At 48.3% G+C, this 20,893-nt stretch overlaps 1 protein-coding gene across 1 annotated transcript in view; it reads right to left on the bottom strand.

Moving 5' to 3' along the window:
- Window positions 1-20,893, bottom strand: part of LOC135207208 (dynactin subunit 5-like) — a 41,871-nt gene that overhangs the window by 9,508 nt on the left and 11,470 nt on the right. Inside the window, 2 exon segments of the mRNA XM_064238811.1 lie at window positions 19,252-19,328; window positions 19,330-19,443. Coding sequence (XP_064094881.1) covers window positions 19,252-19,328; window positions 19,330-19,443 — 191 coding nt within the window.

Below are 20,893 nucleotides of genomic sequence, written 5' to 3'. Positions count from 1 at the left end.
TGAAGTGAGGCATAGCACTAACATTCAGCAAGTTTATGACTTAGTCTGCTACTGCTGTCTGGATGATTTTACTTGGCCAGCATTTTTCTCCAAATTGGCAGCATCCCAATGCCTTTTATCACACTGTGTATACCATTTTCATTAAATTTCTCAAATCTCCTATGACCAGATTTGAACACTTCACAACTTGTATCAGTACTCACTCCAGGGTGTTTTACAAAAGATTAGAAGGCACTGGACAACTGATTTTTATTATATAAATCAACAACAATTTCTCAACCTCTTCAACTATTAGCAATCTTTATTTTTTAGCCATTGAGTAAAAGCTGTAGGAAGACTTACTCATTTCCCTTTGTTTCAACAGATATCCATACATTAATGCATCTCAGCTCATACAATTTCTGTCAAGTTGTATTTGCTCATCTGAGTGCCAAGCAAATGGGCGACTATTGACCAATTGCTTTTGAACAAAGCATTTTAATGCAACGAATTATTTAAGTTGAGAGGATAACACTATACTACACAGATTTATTCAAGAGAAAATACCTTTTATTATGCTTACTACATCAGCAATTGAAGAAAAAGAAATACGATTTATAATGATAACTTCTACTACTAATCTCCAGACAATAAACCTAGTAAGGGGGCCGACACCATTTCAGTGTGCCTTGTATGGTGCACAGCACTGGTGCTGAAGGTTCACTGAAGGATCCTTTTAGCACCAGCTGCATTATGGTCTTCCTTTTACCTATTAATCATATTTCTTCTGGTCTCTCCTTACTAATGTGTTCAACTTCTTTTTAACTTTACCTTGCTCTACCTCCTCAGTCAAGAATAAATCCTTAAGCTAAGCCTTATGAGATTTTCGAAGGCAACTCAATGATTTTCTTAAACTACGTGAAAATTAAAGAAATAGCTAATAAACATCAGAAATCTAAACAGTAAAGGAGTAGCAAGACAATAAACTCTCATTTTGTGGTGCAATATGATCTTCCAATATGCCCAATGTTATACCTCTTAATCCTTTGAGATTTCAGCCCACAACTAACAATGCCTGTTTCATAGTCATACAGTTTCTTGCTGATCTCATTATCACTAGAGACACTTTTCTTAGACCAGTCTGATTAAGTAGGATGATTATTTTGATGTGATTTCAAAGCTGAATAATAGTTTCTATAATGTAAAACCTTCCTCATCCAAACATGTTCAAGATACTGATCTGAAATCATGTTCACAATCTTCCCCCCAAACATGCAAATTATAAAGACATGAAATAGTAGATCTATGAATGACAGTATGCACCAGGGCAACACCTGTGAACCATCAAACAGAGTAGCAACTACTCTGTTCATTTTATCATAGACTGTAACTGATATGGTGAGAATGAAGCAATGGTGTACTCTGTACTGTATCATATGATGGATGGGTTTGTAAAGAAAATGTGTTTTATTCTGTAAAAACTTAATTTGTTCATAGCAAAACTATCAATCACAGTGAGCCCACATTGCTACTAAAGCAAATTGATCTGTTAAGAGTCACAGCCTTTTGCAAAGGATGATGGATCCAGTGGGAGCACTTGGGAGTAGTAGAGACTGTTAGAAACTAAGTATCCAAGGTATTCTCTTGGAATACTGCTAGTATTGAATGCCCAGAAAGTAGGGAAAATGATTTGTAGTACTTTATCTATAGCAACTGATAATCCTGATGATAAAGCTCATTCAAGCATTAATTTGGGATGTAGCTGACCATATCTGAACGACTTTCTTGAGAAAAAAGTTGTAATATCTCACGTAAAAAGTGACAAAGCATGCCTACAATCCGTCATAAAGGCCGTAAACCAAAAAGGAGTTGTGAAAGCTCTGGTCCCATGCAGCTCCTCCCTAATTTGCCAGTGCATATTCTCTTTGAAATGCCAACATCTGATGGATGAGCTGTGTTAGTTAATAGATTACTATGTTCTTGGAGGCCTGAATCCTCCACTTGTGCATCAGCAAGGCAAGACCTGAATCTTCACCTTCTAAGTGCCTGACCCTCACAAGGCAGTGACAGATGAAGATGTCAAAAGCAATAAATGGACATGAAGGCCGAAACCAAGTTAGGCATTATAGACCAACCCCTAGAAAACCAAACTATGAAGGAAACAGACATTGTAGATTTACAAATTATATAATTAATGTTTGATATCAGAACCTTTTCATTAATTTACCTTATGTGAAACCACTCAATATGACAATTTGTCCAAAATTGCATTTTTCCTAACTATACAAACCTGAGGTCCCTTTTACAATAGGAAGGTACTAGCGGCAGCTGGATAGGTCGTAAGCTTTCGAACAAGGGGTTCGGTAGTTAACTGCTTGTCCGACAGGCGGCGCCTGGAGGTAAACAAATCACTTTTGCTTTTGGCCCAAGCAAAAAACGCAGAGTGAGGGGTGGCATGAGGTGGGCTATGTGTAAAAGGACCTCAGGTTTGTATAGTTAGGATAAATGCAATTTTGGACAAATTGTCATTTGTTCCGACACGGCATACAAACCTTCGGTCCTTTTACAATAGGAAGACTCACTTCTTGGTGGGAGGAATCTGAGTCTTTTGTGAACAGACTGGTGTTCGCCCAACCTTGGAAGTCTCCCTGGTCGTAAGAGCGAGGGAGGGATCCAAGCCTCTGTCCGATTGATCGGGGTGTGCACCGCAGGATCAATGGTCAGACCATCTGGACGAGAGTACCCTAAGAGAGAGGCAAGGCGTATCTCTTCGTACCAGCAATGTAAGAACTTGTTCCTGTACAGGAGCAAATATAAAGTCATGGGTTTGACTCTTGTAGGCATCCACTTCCCCCCCCTTGTAGGAGGAAGTGGTGGATATTCTGCTCCTATCCCTAGTGAAAGGGATAGGATGGGGCTCTGTCATATAGCTCACCTGCATCTCGTCCTCATTCCAGCGTAAGTGACGACCGTGGCCCTCTGCCCACAGGTAGAGGAGGAGGAGATGGGAAGAGGGAGCCAGTCACTCACTCACTCACACATCCATCCACACAGTCACACCAGGACTCGATGCTGTTTCAGCCTGCGAGGGTCTGGGGGGGTTAGCTACACAACTTGTTGAGCAGCCACCACGGGTCCCAAGGAAAAGGTATCCAAGGACCTGTGGGCAATATCCCGAAGGTAGAAGGACGTAAAGGTAGTCTGGTTAGACCAGACCCTGCCTTCAGGACCTGCGCCACGGAGAAGTTCTTACGAAACGCCAACGAGGGGGGCCGGCCAATACTTCTGACTTCGTGAGCTCTCGGACGGGACGTACGGATGTCGTCACTACCATCAGCCTCATACGCCCTCTGATGACCTCACGCAGCCAGAATGAAAGAGTGTTCTTGGATACTTCTTCTTGGTTACCCCGGTGCTAACGAAGAGGCGTCGACACTCAGGCCTGAGGTGTCGAGTTTTCTTCAGATAGCGCCGTAGCGCCCTCACAGGACAAAGCAGCATCTCATCCGCATCATTATCGGTGAAGTCCATTAGGGAGGGAATCGTGAAGGACTCGAACCTGTCGTCAGGGATCGACGGTTTCTGAGTCTCGCAACGAAGTTCGGGACTAAATCGAGCGTCACAGATCCCCATCCCCTGGAGTGGGGTCGTACATCATAGGAAAGACCATGAAGTTCCCCTACTCTCTTCGCCGATGCCAGGGCCAGCAAGAAGAGGGTCTTGAGGGTCAGATCCCTGTCTGACGACTCTCGGAGTGGCTCGAACGGTGTTCGAGTCAAACTCCTAAGGACGAGAGTCACGTCCCACGCAGGGGTGGCCTGAGTTCCCTGGGTGGGCAAGACCTTTCGAAGCTCCTCATAAGCAAGGAGATCTCGAACGAGTTCGAGATGTCCAATCCCCTCAGTTCAGGACGAGCGCCAAGGCGGCTCTGTATCCTTTGACTGTGGGGACTGAGAGGAGCTTCTCTCGGCGAAGAAAAACTAGGAAATCCGCTACCTGCTGAAGAGTGGCTCTGAGAGGAGATAGACCCCGTCTACGACACCAACCACAGAAGACGGCCCACTTCCCCTGGTACACAGCTGCAGAGGACTGACGGATGTTTCCAGCCATCTCTGTTGCTGCGCTACGAGAAAAGCCTCTCGTTCGCAAGAGATGGTGGATAACAGCCAGCCGTGAAGACGTAGGGACTGGATGCTCGGTGGTACCGCTCGACGTGTGGCTGGGCGAGAAGGTTGTGCCAAGGGGGAATCTCTCTCGGTTCTCCTGCGAGAAGAGCCAGCAGGTCCGGATACCAAATGGCCTGTGGCCATTTGGGAGCCACCAGGATCATCCTGAGATTCGGGGTGACCAGTGCTCGACTGATCACCTTGCGAATCAGGCTGAACGGGGGAAAGGCATAGACGAAGAGGTTGTCCCACGGGTGTTGAAGAGCGTCCTCTGCAGCTGCCCATGGGTCCGGCACGGCCGAGAAGAACACCTGGAGCTTCCTGTTGTGCCGGGTGGCGAACAGATCCACGACTGGTCGCCCCCACAGGTCGAAGAGCCTTTCCGCCACGTCCTGGTGTAGAGACCATTCGGTCCCTATCACCTGATCCCGACGGCTGAGCGTGTCTGCTACTACATTCCTCTTCCCTGGAATGTAGCGTGCCGACAGCTCTATTGAGTGTGCCTCGGCCCACTCGTGCACCTGCCGAGTCAACTGGTACAACGGGAGAGACACTAGGCCCCCCTGTTTGTTGACGTAAGCCACTACCGTGGTGTTGTCGCACATCAACACCACTGAGTGTCCCATCAAGCGGTCCTGGAACTCTTGGAGAGCGAGGAACGCTGCCTTGAGTTCCAGTACATTGATGTGAAGGTGCTTGTCGTTCTCGTCCACACTCCTGAAGTCAGCAACTCCTCCAGGTGTGCGCCCCATCCCTCGGTCGATGCGTCTGAGAACAGCTGCATGTCCGGGGGGGGAGGTTGCGCAGAGGCACTCCTCTTAAGAGGTTCCTGTCGTCCAGCCACCATGCTAGGTCCTGCCTCACCTCCGGTGTCAGTGACACTGGAAAGCTTGGGGGGGATCCGTCGCCTGTGACCAACTCTCCTTTAGTCTCCACTGAAGAGACCGCAGGTGAAGACGCCCGTGAGGGGACTAACTTCTCGAGTGACGACAGGTGTCCGATCACGACTTGCCATCGCTGAGCTACCTGTTCCTCCGCCGACAGGAACTGGTTGGCTGCCTCCCTGAATCTGCTGATCCGCGAGTCTGCGGGGAAGACTCGCCCTGCTACCGTGTCGATCAGCATACCAGGTACTTCATCCTCTGCTTGGGCTCGAGATCGGACTTTTCGAAGTTCACAACGATCCCCAGATCGCGACAGAACTCGAGCAGAGTCGATCCCATGTCCTGTAGCAACTGCGAGCGGGAGCTCGCCAGGACTAACCAATCGTCGAGATACCTCATCAGACGTATCCCGTGCGAATGGGCCCAAGCAGACACCAGAGTGAACACTCGCGTGAACACCTGTGGGGCGGTTGAGAGACCGAAGCAAAGTGCCCTGAACTGGTACACCGTCCCGTCGAGGATGAAGCGGAGGTACTTTCTGGAGGACTGATGAATGGGTATTTGGAAATACGCATCCTTCAAGTCCACTGAAAGCATGGAAATCGTTCTCCCCTGATGGAGTCGGAGCACTGAACGTTGCCGTCTCCATCGTGAAACCTGGGTCTGGCGAACAAACCGGTTCAGAGGAGAGAGATCTATCACCGGGCGCCAGCCTCCCGTAGACTTTTCCACCAGGAAGAGTCGACTGTAAAAGCCCGGTGACTGATCCGTGACGATTTCTACAGCTCTCTTGCTCAGCATGGTCTTGATCTCCTGTCTCAATGCTACGTCCTTCGATGACCCTGGAACGTACGACTGCTGTTGGACCGGGTTGGAGGTGAGGGGTGGCCGAGATTCGAAGGGTAATAGATATCCCTCCCGAAGGACATCTACAATCCAGGTCTCGGCGCCGTAGCGCTGCCAAGTTGCCCAATGGCTGGCCAGGCACCCCCCCCACCACTTCCGGCAGCAGGTGAGGGGGAACGCCGTCCCTAGCGTTTCCCCCCTTTCTTCGACTTCTTCCCAGAGCCTCCACGGGAGGAGGAGGGCTGGGAGGAGGGCTGGTTACGGCTCCCCTTGGTAGAAGTCGAAGAAGACAGAGTCTTTCCCCGGGGCTTCGACGCAGCTACCGTCTTGGCCACCGAGGAAGCGCTAGCCGAGCTCTTTGACTTGGCCGCAGTCCGAGGCTGCCCAGAAGCCTTCGAGACTGCCTGGTGAACCAGACGGTCACTGTTGTCCAGTGCGCCGTCTGTCCACCGCAGCGTCCACCATCTCTCCTGGGAAGAGAGACGTGGAACTCCGTAAAGGTCCGTTGCGAAGTCCCAACGCCGCTTCACGCCCTGGCCAGCCCTGGAAAAACCCGAGTAAGGACAGCGTCCTTCGTCGGAGAACCAGGTTGGGCCCACAGGTTCACCGTCTGGTGGGCAAGGAAGGAGATGGCTCTTCCCCAGACTGGCAAAGTCTCCTAAAGGCCGAGTCATCTTCAGGAGAAATTCCCCCGGAGTTGGCTGCGACCTTAGATACTGTGAGGGACCACAGATCTAGCCAGGAGACGGCCTGGAAAGCTGCCATGGCAGTAGATTCCAGGCCGAGTGCCTCTTGCTGCGAGAACCATAGATTCTCGGACAGGAGCTGCTGCAGAGACACACCCGGAGTCAGCCTGGCTAACTCCGGGTTCACCTGTTTTGGGCGGCATCGGGGGTCCTCAGATGGCACGTAAAAACGCCGCTGTCGCAGCAGAGGAGGTGGAAGGAGCTTGCTCGACCTGCCAGACTTGAGAGAACCGTCTGTCCGGAGACAAGCGATTCTACCTGGTCCAGCACTGAGTCTGCAAACTCAGAACGCGGCAAACCCACCGTCGGTCTGGGTTCCCTCTTCGAGCCCCAGAACGACTCGAGCCGGGACGTGGGCTCGGATGGTGGGAGCGGCGATCCTTCCGCGAGGTCGTTGTGCTGACGAATCAGCGCAATAACCTCGGCAAAGTTCCTCTGGATCTCAGGAGTGACTGCGTCCTGCGGAGTCGGACCATCCAGTCCCTCGAACAGGAGCATCTCCCGAGACCCTCCTCCCTCGAGGGAGGAACAGCGACAGACCCCCTCTCGGTCTCCTCCAACCACTTGTGCATACGACCTGGCTGGTCCGAGAACCGTGCCTGGTACGTAGGACGACGTGGTGGGATCCTGAGGGGCGCACCCCTCACGATCACTCCTCAATACCTCGTCCCTCCCGGTGTAACCCGAGGAGGTTGAAGGTATGGGAGAGGCAGACCTGACGCTCCCTCCTCGCTCGCTGGCAGAACCAGTGGGCTTGGAAGACTGCAGGCGATCGAGCTGCAGGCCTAGTCGAGCCGTCTCGCTGTGGAGAACGGCTGGACCGAGGACAGCGGCCCCGGTCTCGTGTCAGAGGAGCTGGGCTGTGCTGGTCGCCGTACCCGATCGCTCTCTGTGAGAGTGACGGTCAGGCGACCGGCGAGCTCCACTGTCACGGTGAGACCGGTGCGTATCCTCACGGCGCGTCACGTCGCTGGTACCAGCCGTGGCTGGTGCCGGCGAACGGGGGACCTCTTCCCAGCCTCAGCCCGTGGCGGTCATGGACCGTCACGTCCGCCCGGGTAGCCAGCTGCTCGCCGCGAGAGCGAGAGCTGTCTGGTGAGAGTCGCGTGAGCGGCTGTCACCAGTCTTCCGCTCCGTGCCGGTGAACCTGACGCTGAGCTGGCTCAGAGGTCTGGTTCCTAGCTGCACGTCGCTGTTAGGCAACCGTACACTCGGTACCTCTCGCGAACGAGAGGCCGAGACGGATCCTGCTGCCGTGGCCGAAACCACTAACAGCAGGTGAGGAAGTGCCGGTGTTAGCCGGCACTCCTCTGGTCCCCGTCAAGTCTTCTTCCTTGCGGAAGAAGAGACGGGTCCTGCCCCCGAAGGAGCAGGGTGACCAGCGGAAGAACCCCCCGTCTCACCAGAGCGGAGACGGGCCCTTAGAAGTTCCCGAAGGAGACTTCTTAGGGAGGCGACCTTCTTCTTAGGCGGGGGAGCCTTAGAAGAAGAAGGGGAAGAGGCGGCAGACGACGACGACGACGAAGAAGACGATGAAGACGACGACGACACCTTCCTCCTCTTCTTCTTCTTCTTCGTCAACCTCCTCAGGACCGATGTCAGATCTGTCATCCAGAGCGGAGCCGGGGCTGCTGTTGCCGAAGCAACAGGGCCCGGACGCACCTGTCCGAACAGATCATCATCGGGAGCAGCGGAGCCAGGAACAGGAACAACGTCAGCAGGTGCAGGCACAGGAACAGCAGTAGAGACGGCAGGAGCAGGTACAGGAACGGCAGCAGTGGTCATCAACGTCACGTCCGTGAACAGCGGCTGGGCAGGTACGGCAAGTACGGCAGGCTGTGTAGGCGGTCCAGTTGGACGGACCAGCGGCACAGACATCCTTGGTACTGGGTGGGAGGTCCAGGGGCGAGCTCTTCGGGCACACGAAGTCCGGTCGCGGCAGCACGGCAAACCCAGGTGGCGGCATCACACTCCCCCCCCCCGTGGTACGGCGACTGGCCCCTGCACCGATGTAGTTGGTGTGACAGAGACCGCGTGCGGGGTGTACACCAGGTGAGGAGGTGAAGCATAGCCAGGCGTTGTAAGGGTCGTGGTGGTGGTCGTAACCGTAGCATGCGTGACCGCCACAGAGCCAGCGAGATGGTAGAGCAGCCCCTGGACACTCGGCATGCCCTGCAGCCCCAACGATGCCCACACCTGTCCGAGGTCGTCCTTCGCGGCAACCGCACTGAGGAAGCAAAAGTCGGGTGATTAGCAGGATCCTCTACCCGCTCTCCGCGCGAAGACGAACGGATAGAGGACCCAGAGTACAAATCGACGTCAGGGTATCTAGCGCCCTCCTCCACACTCGACAAGTCGGGTGAGGAGAAGGACCTAGAAACCCCCCCCGAAGGGGAAGGCGCCAAACGTGGGAGCTGAGCGGGCGGCAGGAAAGAAGACGAAGTGTCCGTAACCAAAGGAGTCGCGGGAGAGCTTTCCGACGACTCCTTTGCAGGCCTTCGCTTCTTCCTGCCCTCATACAAAGTCCACTGCGCCTCCGACCAATTATTACACACTTCACAGGGCTCGGCTCGGGTGCATTCGCGCCCCCGACACCGAGCGACAAAATATGTGGGTCAATTTCCGGGAATGAGCGGAACTTTCCGCATTTACGCCCTTCGGTACCCGGGCATAGTCTCCGTGGGGTAGCGAGGCGAGGAGATTCCATGATTGACCAATAAATCACAATTAGATGAATAAAGAGGAATGATTGTACTTACAATGACTCTTTCATACACAAACACAACCATATACTCAAGGAAAGCAAACGACGAGAAGCGGGCAGAGAGCATCGAACACACACGTCCACTCGCTGTGAGGCCGAAAGCAAAAGTGGTTTGTTTACCTCCCAGTCGCGCGCAGCGGCTGCCTGTCGGGACAAGCAGTTAACTACCGAACCCCTTGTTCGAAAGCTTACGACCTATCCAGCTGCCGCTAGTACCTTCCTATTGTAAAAGGACCGAAGGTTTTGTATGCCGTGTCGGAACAAATAAACAGTATTAGTCTGACTGGCCAAAATTCAGTCAAATACCTATCAGCTTGTGTTTTTTTGCAGTATCCTGCATAAGTGTGATGACTACCTAATGAAAGTGAGAGATACAAATATTTAATGTGAAACAGACAAACTAAATACACTCAAGTGGAACATTTACAGAGCATGAAAAATCATGAATGAGGAGGTCATAAAAGAAACACAGCACCGTACATGGAAACTAATGAAAACCATGACTGTCCCAGCACCTTACAGACAAGATATCAATACCATATGGCTCACCAACACAGAATATTGTTTCCTCAAACTAAACACCATAAACAACAACTAATGATCAAATAATGCCCTAAACAAAGGTAAAGATGAAACTAGCCAACTAATAATAAACAATAGTAACAGGAAAACAGTGACCCGATAGCATATGACAATGGGAACTAATGAAGCATGAGAGGGGAAGGGGGCAATGGGAGGAGTTCCCCACACTTCACTCCTCTTCATTTGCTGAAAGTAGCACAAGCTTGTTGCCTAAGCTCTACAGTCTGCAGCTGTCCTCTATGCTTTCCTTGTTATCAAGGGTTTGGTTCCAATGCAGAACTATGCACATTGAACTAAACTCTGTTCAGTAAGACAGACTGACTTGATTCTCCTCAAGTCCATCCAGATCAATGGATACTAACTTTGAGAAAGCTACATCTCCAATCTCTGAATCTATGTAGTATCTCATCCATGCCTGTCTACTCTGTAGACACAGCAGACAGAATGTCCCAATGTACCAAGAACAGATTTGCAGTCTACTGCATTCTCCTCAACTGTCTAGACAGACAAATCTGACCTGACAACTTTCCTGTGGACACAACAGAACTCGAGATTTTCATTAAGTATATGGTTAGGAGTAATTAAACCTAGCAGTTATTTAGCTGCCCAAAGAATTCATTGTTACTCAAGTCTTAAAGTATCCAACCTCTCAATGATCTCCTTAATCAACTCCTGTGAAAAGAGACGCTGACTATTATGTCTGCTATCCTTCACTCTAAAAATCTGAAGCAGTTACGAAGTTCAAGAAACTTTTCAAGAGTGAATATCATTTCTGGAGACTTGAGTTTATTAAGGTGTTCGCTAGTGTAATGTTCAATGTAGAAGCAACCTATCTCTTAGTTTAAGATAGGTTCTCATGATTGTTGCTTACAGATTCCATTAACTTACTGTTGGTAACAAGGCACATTCCTACCTGTTAGCAATAGCAGCAATTTCTCTAAAAAAAACTTCTACCTGGATTCTGCCTCCTCTTGGTGAATAGACCTCTATCCACTTATAGACAGATGATCAGTATGAGGGTTACCATGACCTAGTCATAACCTGACTTGGTGTTTTTCTCATCCACCCACCCCTACAAATAATCTAGAAATAAATCCAACAGTAATGGTCCTTCTGCTATAAGAACCAGGGAAGATACCTGTTGCCTCTTCAAGGATAAAAGCTTCAACAATCCTTGAGTCTTATCATAGGATGCTTTATCATACTGAATAAATTGGTATTCATTATCCTTTTCCAGTAAATCTGAGCTCTTCTAAGTCACCACCAAATCTCATCCTCTATAATGTCAACAATATGTCTGGCATCTTTGAAGAAGATTGTAAGGAAGGTTTACAATCCATCTTCACCAAGGAATCCTCACTTAAAGTCAAGGCTAGGTGAGACTTTTAATTTCTGAGAGGTAGCTGAGGCTACTGATGATTCAGAAGGCCTCACCACCAAACTGTTGGTACACAGCCCTGTAGTTTCATCCATAGTTACAGCCTTGGAAAATTTTGAAATACTTAACTCATAATGTAAAGAAGAAATTTACCAATTAAGAGTTAGATATCTCTACAAAGCCTAGTTTAACTGTCTGAGATGTAGTAAATGAAAAAAAAAACTTCAATTGCTCTAGGTCTATTCATCAATGAGAAAAGTTTTAAAAACTTATTTTACTTATCAAAAATGGTATTGTTATGATACAATAAAGTTTTTATGCATACTTACCTGGCAGGTATATATATAGCTTATCCTCTTTGACGCACTGGCAGAATTTCAAAACTCGCGGCAAAACCGCTAGTACACTGGTAGTTCAGGTGATGGCCACCCCGCTCAGCCGTGGCGCTGGTACTTGGAACTATTCCCGTTTTCCTCAGATTTTCTCTGAACCCTGTCTCCTGAGGGGAGGAGGGTGGGAATTTAATTATATACCTGCCAGGTAAGTATGCATAAAACTTTATTGTATCATACAATACCATTTTTATGCATGACACTTACCTGGCAGGTATATATATAGCTGATTGACACATTTGGAGGTGGGTCATAGACAGCAACATCGTCATAATTCAAAAAATTTAACCAAAAATTTTTAGAACTATGTATTATGTTCCTTACCTGCTAAGGTAGCTGACTTCGTAGGTCCTGCCTCTTAGCCTGCTAAACCTTAGTAGCTCTCAACTAGGACGTTGACCTGTTTGTTGAGAAAGCTAACAATAAGGGCCTGACAACTGGACGTGACCAATTCGTTGACAGAGAACCTAGCCCTCATTCATTCCACGGGCACGGGTCCATTCATGCTAGGAAAGTTAGTCACCTGAACCACACACACATATAATACACACTAATCACCAGACTGAGTGGTCTTTAACCTCCTCAGACAACCATAAAAACACTATAACCTAATAAAATAAAACCAATAGCATGGTTATTAGGTTATGGGGTGGAAACTCCTTTGTGCCCAGTACTGTACCTGTAGGATACATACGGGCCTAACGTTTGACAATTATCAAAAGTTGTCTTCACGTCTCTAAGGTAATGCGAGGCAAACACAGAGTTTGGTCCTCCAATACGTTGAATCTATAATGTCCTTGAGCTAAATTTTTTCTGAATGCTAAGGACGTAGCTACTGCCTCTACCTCATGAGCTTTAACTTTATTACACCGAAGCATTCTTCTTGACAAAGCAAATGAGCATCTTTAAATGACTTCCTCTTTACAAAGAAGCCATTGCGTTTTTAGACATAGGTCTAGTAGGATCTTTAACAGAGCACCACAGAGAACTGAAGTTCCCCTAATGCCTCTTGTTCTTTCTACGTAAAACCGTAAGGCTCTTACTGGGCAAAGAAGCCCTTTCTTGCTCTTGACCTACCAGATCAGCCAGTCCTTCAATCTCAAATGATCTTGGCCATGGATGCGAAGGGTTTCTCATTCTTTGCTAAGAACTCCTGTTGAAACGAACAAAACTGCTTTGTTGTGTTTCCAACCTATTTGCTTGTCAATAGCTTGCAGCTCGCTAATCCTTTTAGCTGTAGCTAAAGCTACTAAGAAATAGTTTTCTTAGTTAGTTCTCGCAACGGTGCACTGCCCATAGGTTCGAACTTATCCGTCTCCAAGAATTTGAGAACGACGTCCAAATTCCAAGAAGGTGTTCTGCACCGTCGATCCTTCTTTGTATCAAACGATCTGAGGAGATCTCTAATATCTGCGTCATTGGACAGTTAAACCTCTGTGTCTAAACACTGCAGACAACATACACTTATAGCCTTTAATCGTCTGATTAGCCAAACCTAGTTCTTTCTTCAGGTATAGCAGAAATCTGCAATCTGAGTCACAGAGGTACTGGTGGATGAAGAAATCTTCCGATTCTTGCACCATCTACGGAAGTTGTCCCACTTCGCCTGGTACACTTTGATAGTCGATGGTCTTTCGTGCTCTTGCCACTGCCTTCGCTGCTTCTCTAGAAAACCCCCTCGCTCTGACAAGTCTTTCGATAGTCTGAACGCAGTCAGACCCAGAGCGGTGGGTGTTCTTGTGGAACCTGTCGAAGTGGGGTTGTTTGAGAAGATCTACTCTCGTGGGTAGACTTCTCGGGGAATCTGGAATCTACTGTCCCATTCCAGTACCTCTGTGAACCACGTTTGGGCCGGCCAGTATGGGGCTATCAGGGTGAGCCTTGTTCCTCGACTTTCCCTGAATTTCTTCATTACCTTTCCTAAAATCTTGAACGGGGAAAAGCGTACGCATCTAGCCCGTCCAATCTAGTAGGAAGGCATCGACTGCGACTGCAAGAGGGTCCGGGATCGGAGAACAGTAGTTCGGTAACCTCTTCGTCGCCACACGGTAGCGAAAGATCCATACTGGAGTGCCCCAAAGCTTCCACAGTCTCTGGCATACTTGACGATGCAAACATCCACTCCGCGTGGAAAGCACTTGTCCGTCCCTGCTCAACAGATCCGCCCTGACGTTCTTCTCTCCCTGAATGAACCTGGTGAGCAGGGTGACGTTTTCTTTCTGCGACCAAAGAAGAATCTCCTTCGCCAGGTTGCAAAGAGACAACGAGTGAGTTCCTCCTTGTTTCCGTATATACGCCAGAGCTGTGGTATTGTCCGCGTTGATCTGCACTACTTTGCCGCTGATCCACGGTCTGAACGCTTTCATAGCCAAGAAGATCGCCATCAGTTCCTTCCTGTTTATGTGCCATGCCTTTTCTTCTTCGCTCCAAAGGCCTGACTCCTCCCGAGGTCCCAGCGTCGCTCCCCAGCCCTGCGTCTGACGCGTCGGAAAATAATATCCGGTCTGGGTTCTTCTGCTGGAGTGACGTACCCTCTGACAACCTCTCCGGCACTAGCCACCACTTTAGTTCCTCCTTTATCTTTGGAGGAATTGGAAACCGGAAGGAATCTGGTTGCGATCTTCTTGGCCAGACTTCGTTTCAGAAAGAACTGTAAGGGCCTCATGTGAAGTCTCCCTAGTGAAAATGAACCGCTCTAGCGAAGAGAGTGTCCCCAGCAGGCTCATCCACTCTCTCGCTGAGCATTGGTCTTTCAATAGGAATTCTTCCACTTTCCGTATACACATGGTCTGCCTTTCGGTGACGGAAAAGCCCGAAAAGTCACTGAGGATATCCGAATCCCCAAATAAACTATTTCCTGAGATGGGATCAGTCGTGACTTTTCCAGGTTCACCATCAGACCCAGCTGCTGGGTTAAATCCAATGTTACATTCGTGTCCTCCAGACATTGCTGTTTTGATTGTGCTCTTATGAGCCAATCGTCGAGGTAGAGAGATACTCTGACTCCTGCCAAATGAAGCCCACTTCGCCACATTCGTCATATTCTTGTAAAAAACTTTGAGGCGCCGTGCACAGCCCGAAACACTCTTTGAATTGATAAATCCTTCCTGGATTACGAATCTCAGATATTTCCTGGACCTTGGATGAATTGGAATATGGAAGTAGCATCCTGAAGGTCCAGTGTTACCATCCAGTCGCCTGGTCGTACCGCTGCCAGTACTGAATCGTTTCGTCTCCATCGTAAACTTGGTCTTTTCTACGAACAAGTTTAGCTGGCTTACGTCCAGTTACCGGCCTCCAACCTCCTGATGATTCGGTACTAGAAACAGACGGTTGTAAAAACTGGGGATTCGCAATCCAGAACCGGTTCTATTGCCCCTTTTTCCATCATGGTGACGACCTGATGCCAAAGAGCCTCTCTCTTCTCTAAATCGATGTAGTGAGCCCCTAGGGCTCTCGGAGCTGTAGCGAGAGGTGGTTTCTTGAGAAAGGGGATCTTGTACCCTTCCTTCGCTACCTTTACGGACCAAGGATCCGCTCCTTTGTTTGCCAGACTTCCCAGAAGTCCAAAAGTCTGCCCCTACACAAGTCTGGAGGACTTTTGACTCATTGTTTCGTTGAAGTTTTAGCACCTCTTTTGGCTGGAACTCTTTTCCCTCTAAATGCTGGTCGGGAGAAAGTCCTACCCCGAAAGGGCTGCTGTGCTGTCTTCGTATCTTTCGTAGTCTTCTTCATGACCTTAGAAGGTAAATACTTCCTCAGATGACGTAAGAAGATCTTGGGTAGCCTTCTGAGTGAGGGAGAGAGATGTCCTTAATGATCTCTTGAGGGAAGAGCTGTCCTGACAGGGAGAGAACATCAACTCCGACTTTTGCGCGTTCGACACTCCTTTAGCAGCGAACGAGCATAAGAGATGTCTTTTCTTCAAGACGCCTGCTGTGAATATTGAAGCCAATTCATTAGCTCCATCTCTCAAGGCTTTTATCTATACAGGACCTGATGCTTCTCGACAACTCGGATACTGATGACTCTTCCATCTCCGAAGTCCGAGCCAGGCCCCCAACGACCAGTCAAGAAAATTAAATACCTCAAAAGTCCTAAAGATACCTTTGAGTAAATGGTCGAACTCCGAAGAAGTCCACCACACTTTGGCTGAATGCAAAGCATGTCTACGGAGCTATCCACTATGTTGGAAAAGTCTCCCTGGGAGGAGGCAGGTACTCCCAGGCCAAGACTTTCCCCCGTAGCATACCAAACACCAGACTTCGAAGCCAACTTGGCCGGAGGAAAAACAAAAGAAGTCTTGCCCGACTCTTTCTTCTCCTTCAACCACTCATTTACTCGTGAAGGGCTTTCTTGGACTTGGCCGAAATGGACAAAGTCATTTTCAAAAACGACGATTTCTTGGCTTTCTTCGTCTTTGAAAATTGCGACAAAGGCGATGGCTGGGCCTGAAGGTTGAAAATCTCCTTCAAACAGAGAAAGAAGGCACTCTGTTTAGCCCTCTTGTAATCCGAAGAAGGCGCTTCCGTCTTGTCCTCTTCCGTACTCTCCGCAAATTCTTCTCCTGCGAAGAAATATCTTGAAAACCAAGATCCTGCTGATTCTCCCAATCAGAGTCCTTATGCAGCTGCTGTTTAGAAAGTGAATGTGGCACTGACTCCCTACAAAACTCCTCTCTTCCTTGTCGAGACAATGTTTTGACTTGCTGCCGCCTGCGTCCTGCGTCCTCCTGAACGTATGCGTCCACGCTGCGTCCATCACTTCTCCTCTTGCGTCCTGCGTCCTGAACTTCGTCCTTCTTACAGACGCACTGCGTCCTGGATCGCTTGTACGTCCTGCGTCCTCTTGGAGGACTTAAACCGGGAGAGACGAGTCCTTACGTCCTAACCGAAGGTTGTTCGGGCTTCTCCCATGATTGCACAATTACTGCCAATCTCTGCTGCATATCCCGCAGCACCTCCTTCGTCCCCGCCTCCTTACGAGACTCCTGATGAGGAGATCGAGGACGCACCGGGCTCACACGAGGCGGCGAGCGAAACTTCCAGCCGACGTGAAATCCTCTTCCTTTTGATAGGGATCATCTCTTCATCCTCCGATTGAAAAAATCTCAGGGCTACTCCACCCTTTCCTGGTCGAAAGCCCTTTCCTCCTGTGAAGAGGACGGACAGTATGACCTCTTGAGAGGACGCGATACCTCCGCGAATCGTCTGCTCCTTCCCGAGGCCGACGAACTCTCGAAGAGTAACGGCACTTCCCAGTATCGCCTGTTTTCTATGGCGTACTGCAGCAGCCTGGGACGTCTCAACAGGACTGCCTGAAGGGACGCCTGATCGCATGTCAACCCCTCTCGCCTCCCTTCGACTGTCGACAGCCTGCTTCTCCCTTGGGTCTGGGAGCTTGACAGAGGTCTAGGTCTAGGAGCACGAGAGAGACGATCAGACGCCCCCTCCACAACAACTGGTTCACCAAAACACTTCCACTTTGTCCGTTAACCGTTTAATTTGGTCTCCCATGGACGCAAGGGCGCCAGCGAACACTTTCACTATTTGTGGATCCGTAGTATCCTCAGATACAGCAACTGGAGCAGGAGAAACCTGGGGAAAAGGTGCTACATCTACATGTGAATGAGCTGGAGAAGACACATGCAAGGAATCATCCAAAGGTTTTACTCGAAGATCCCGATCTTTCACTCCTAGATACAGATCTTCTAATCCGATCTTTTTCCAATCTCTCCACATACTTCATAAGAGCCTTCCACTCTTTCTCATTCAGACACTGACATTCATTACACCTATTGTCCCACGTACATACAAACTCACGACACTTCTTACAAATAGTATGTGGATCTACCGATGATTTCGGCAGTCTCACCTTACACCCTTCTTTCACACAAACTCTAAACATACTTCCTGAATCAGACATACTAGACAAATTCAAAACAATTGCGATTGCCACTCTAACTTCCTGAATACGATACCAATATCCAAAAGTCAGATAACGACAGAATTCCAACAGAGAACCAACAACGATGTTGCCGTTCGGCTGGCAGAGAAAATCTGAGGAAAACGGGAATAGTTCCAAGTACAGCGCCACGGGAGCGGGGGGGTGGCCATCACCTGAACTACCAGTGTACTAGCGGTTGCCGCAGTTTTGAAATTCTGCCAGTGCGTCAAGAGGATAAGCTATATATATACCTGCCAGGTAAGTGTCATGCATAAAACTACTCTTTTTAATGATTAATAGTCTACTACATTATTCATATGAAACTTGTTTTATTCATTTCATATATGAGCTAGCTGATTCCTGCATTTAATATCAATCCTTAAGCTATTTAGGATAACATAACCTATTGTAATGATGTCAGAATCCTAATAATAATTGAAACTTTTAACTATTTTTGCTTTACCAATTACGTATTACCAAAGTGGATTGTTTCCACTCTGCATTCGCTTAGTTTACTTGATCGTGCAAATTATCTTTCATGCTGTATCTGCAGCTTCCCAGAAAGTAAAGTTCCAGGCTGACCCTAGGCTAAGCATAGTTTATGGTAGCTGATGACAGACAATGCCACACCTGCATTTGAGACTACAGAATTTCCAAGGCTACCTCATTATCATGGCTAATTCAGTCTATATGTTAAAAATATCTAGAAGTTAACGTTTAGCTTCTTTACTATATGTTAACTTTCCTTTAATATTTCCAGCATTTTTAATGCTTTATATGTTTTTGTGAATATATACTCATTATTCACAGTTTACATATATTCAATGGCATTAGTACTTTGTCAAAACTGACTGAATTAACATATGGCATGCTGTAAGCCTGGGGTTAGTTATTAACGAAAAAACCAGTTATCCAGAACACACACTTGGTCCAAGATGACTCTGGATAAGACACTTTCTACTGTGCAAATGATTTACTGTCTCTTGCAAAGAATTTCTTGGTTCATAATACTTCCCTTATTGGCCCAACACCAGAAAAAGAGTACTTAATTGCAATAATGACACAACTTGACCAAAATGGGTATATAAGGCAAACACTCATAAACAACTTAGCTATGACAAAAAAATATGAATGCAGCTGCTCATTTAAAGACAAACACTATTTACCATTAATATTCTCTAAGAAAAATTACTAAAAAAACAAAGAAGCCTAAGAAACATTAGCATAAAACCTAAAGAATAAATGTAAGGGAGAAAATTCATCCAAAACTAGGAATAAGAATGAAAAGGTGTGCTCAGGTTGAAGATACAGGAATGACTGGCAATCATTGGTTGCACTGAGGTTTTAGGACATATGGCTGACAGAGCTCTCTCTCTCTCTCTCTCTCTCTCTCTCTCTCTCTCTCTCTCTCTCTCTCTCTCTCTCTCTCTCTCTCACTTAGCTAGTAACCCAAGCAATTCATCAATCTTCCTTTGCCACAGCAGATATCGATAACAAATAGTACCCAATACTGATTACAAGTAACACTCAACATTATGTTTAGGAAGCCAATTCTTTTAGGAACTTACCCTTTACTAAACTTCTTGAATGGAGGTCTAATAACAGCCTTTGAAGATATGACGCAGTGACGACCAACTCTGACTGACATTTGCAAGGTCTCCTCTAATAATAACACCACTCGATACAATCACTTTGCCACTTAAAACAATATTCTGCGAGCCACACAACACACTTTCACGGCAGACGCGATTTCCAGTTGCCTGATAGAGAAACAAAATAAAACTTAGTTTCTTAAATGTAATCATAAAATGACAATTTGTCCAAAAATTGCATTTTTCCTAACTATACAAACCTGAGGTCCTTTTACAATAGGAAGGTACTAGCGGCAGCTGGATAGGTCGTAAGCTTTCGAACAAGGGGTTCCGGTAGTTAACTGCTTGTCCGACAGGCGCGCGCGCGCGACTGGGAGGTAAACAATCACATTTTGCTTTGGCCCAAGCAAAAACTGCAGAGTGAGGGGTGGCATGAGGTGGGCTATGTGTAAAAGGACCTCAGGTTTTGTATAGTTAGGAAAAATGCAATTTTGGACAAATTGTCATTTGTTCCGACACGGCATACAACCTTCGGTCCTTTTACAATAGGAAGACTCACTTCTTGGTGGTGGAATCTGAGTCTTTTGTGAACAGACTGGTGTTCGCCCAACCTTGGAAGCCTCCCTGGTCGTAAGAGCGAGGAGGGATCCAAGCCTCTGTCCGATTGTCGGGGTGTGCACCGCAGGATCATGGGTCAGACCTCTGGACCGAGTACTAAGAGAGAGGCATGCGTATCTCTTCGTACCAGCAATGTAAGAACTTGTTCCTGTACAGGAGCAAATATAAAGTCATGGGTTGACTCTTGTAGGCATCCACTTCCCCCCTTGTAGAAGGAAGTGGTGGATATTCTGCTCCTATCCCTAGTGAAAGGGATATGGAGGTGGGGCTCTGTCATATAGCTCACCTGCATCTCGTCCTCATCCAGCGTAGTGACGACCATGGCCCTCTGCCCACAGGTAGAGGGGAGGAAAAGATGGGAAGAGAGAGCCAGTCACTCACTCACTCACACATCCATCCACACAGTCACACCAGGACTCGATGCTGTTCAGCCTGCGAAAAGGGTCTGGGGTTAGGCTACACAACTTGTTGAGCAGCCACCAACGGGGTCCCAAGGAAAAAAGGTACTCCAAGGACGTGTGTGGGCAATATCCCGAAGGTAGAAGGACGTAAAGGTAGTCTGGTTAGACAGACCCCTGCCTTCAGGACCTGCGCCACGGAGAAGTTCTTACGGAAGCCAACAACGAGGGGCCAATACTTCTGACTTCGTGAGCTCTCGGACGGGACGTAAACGGATGTCGTCACTACCATCAGCCTCATACGCCCTCCTGATGACCTCACGCAGCCAGAATGAAAGAGTGTTCTTGGATACTTCTTTCTTTGGTGACCCCGGTGCTAACGAAGAGGCGTCGACACTCAGGCCTGAGGTGTCGAGTTCTCTTCAGATAGCGCCGTAGCGCCCTCACAGGAGGACAAAGCAGCATCTCATCCGCATCATTATCGGTGAAGTCCAATAGGGAGGGAATCGTGAATGACTCGAACCTGTCGTCAGGGACCGACGGTTTCTGAGTCGTTCGCAACGAAGTTCGGGACCGAAATCGAGCGTCACGGATCCCATCCC

The sequence above is a fragment of the Macrobrachium nipponense genome, chromosome 32 (assembly GCF_015104395.2).
Source record: "Macrobrachium nipponense isolate FS-2020 chromosome 32, ASM1510439v2, whole genome shotgun sequence".
NCBI classification, from domain to species: Eukaryota; Metazoa; Arthropoda; class Malacostraca; order Decapoda; family Palaemonidae; genus Macrobrachium; species Macrobrachium nipponense.
Note: the sequence above shows the minus strand (reverse complement) of the source record. Positions and strands in the feature narration are given on the sequence as shown.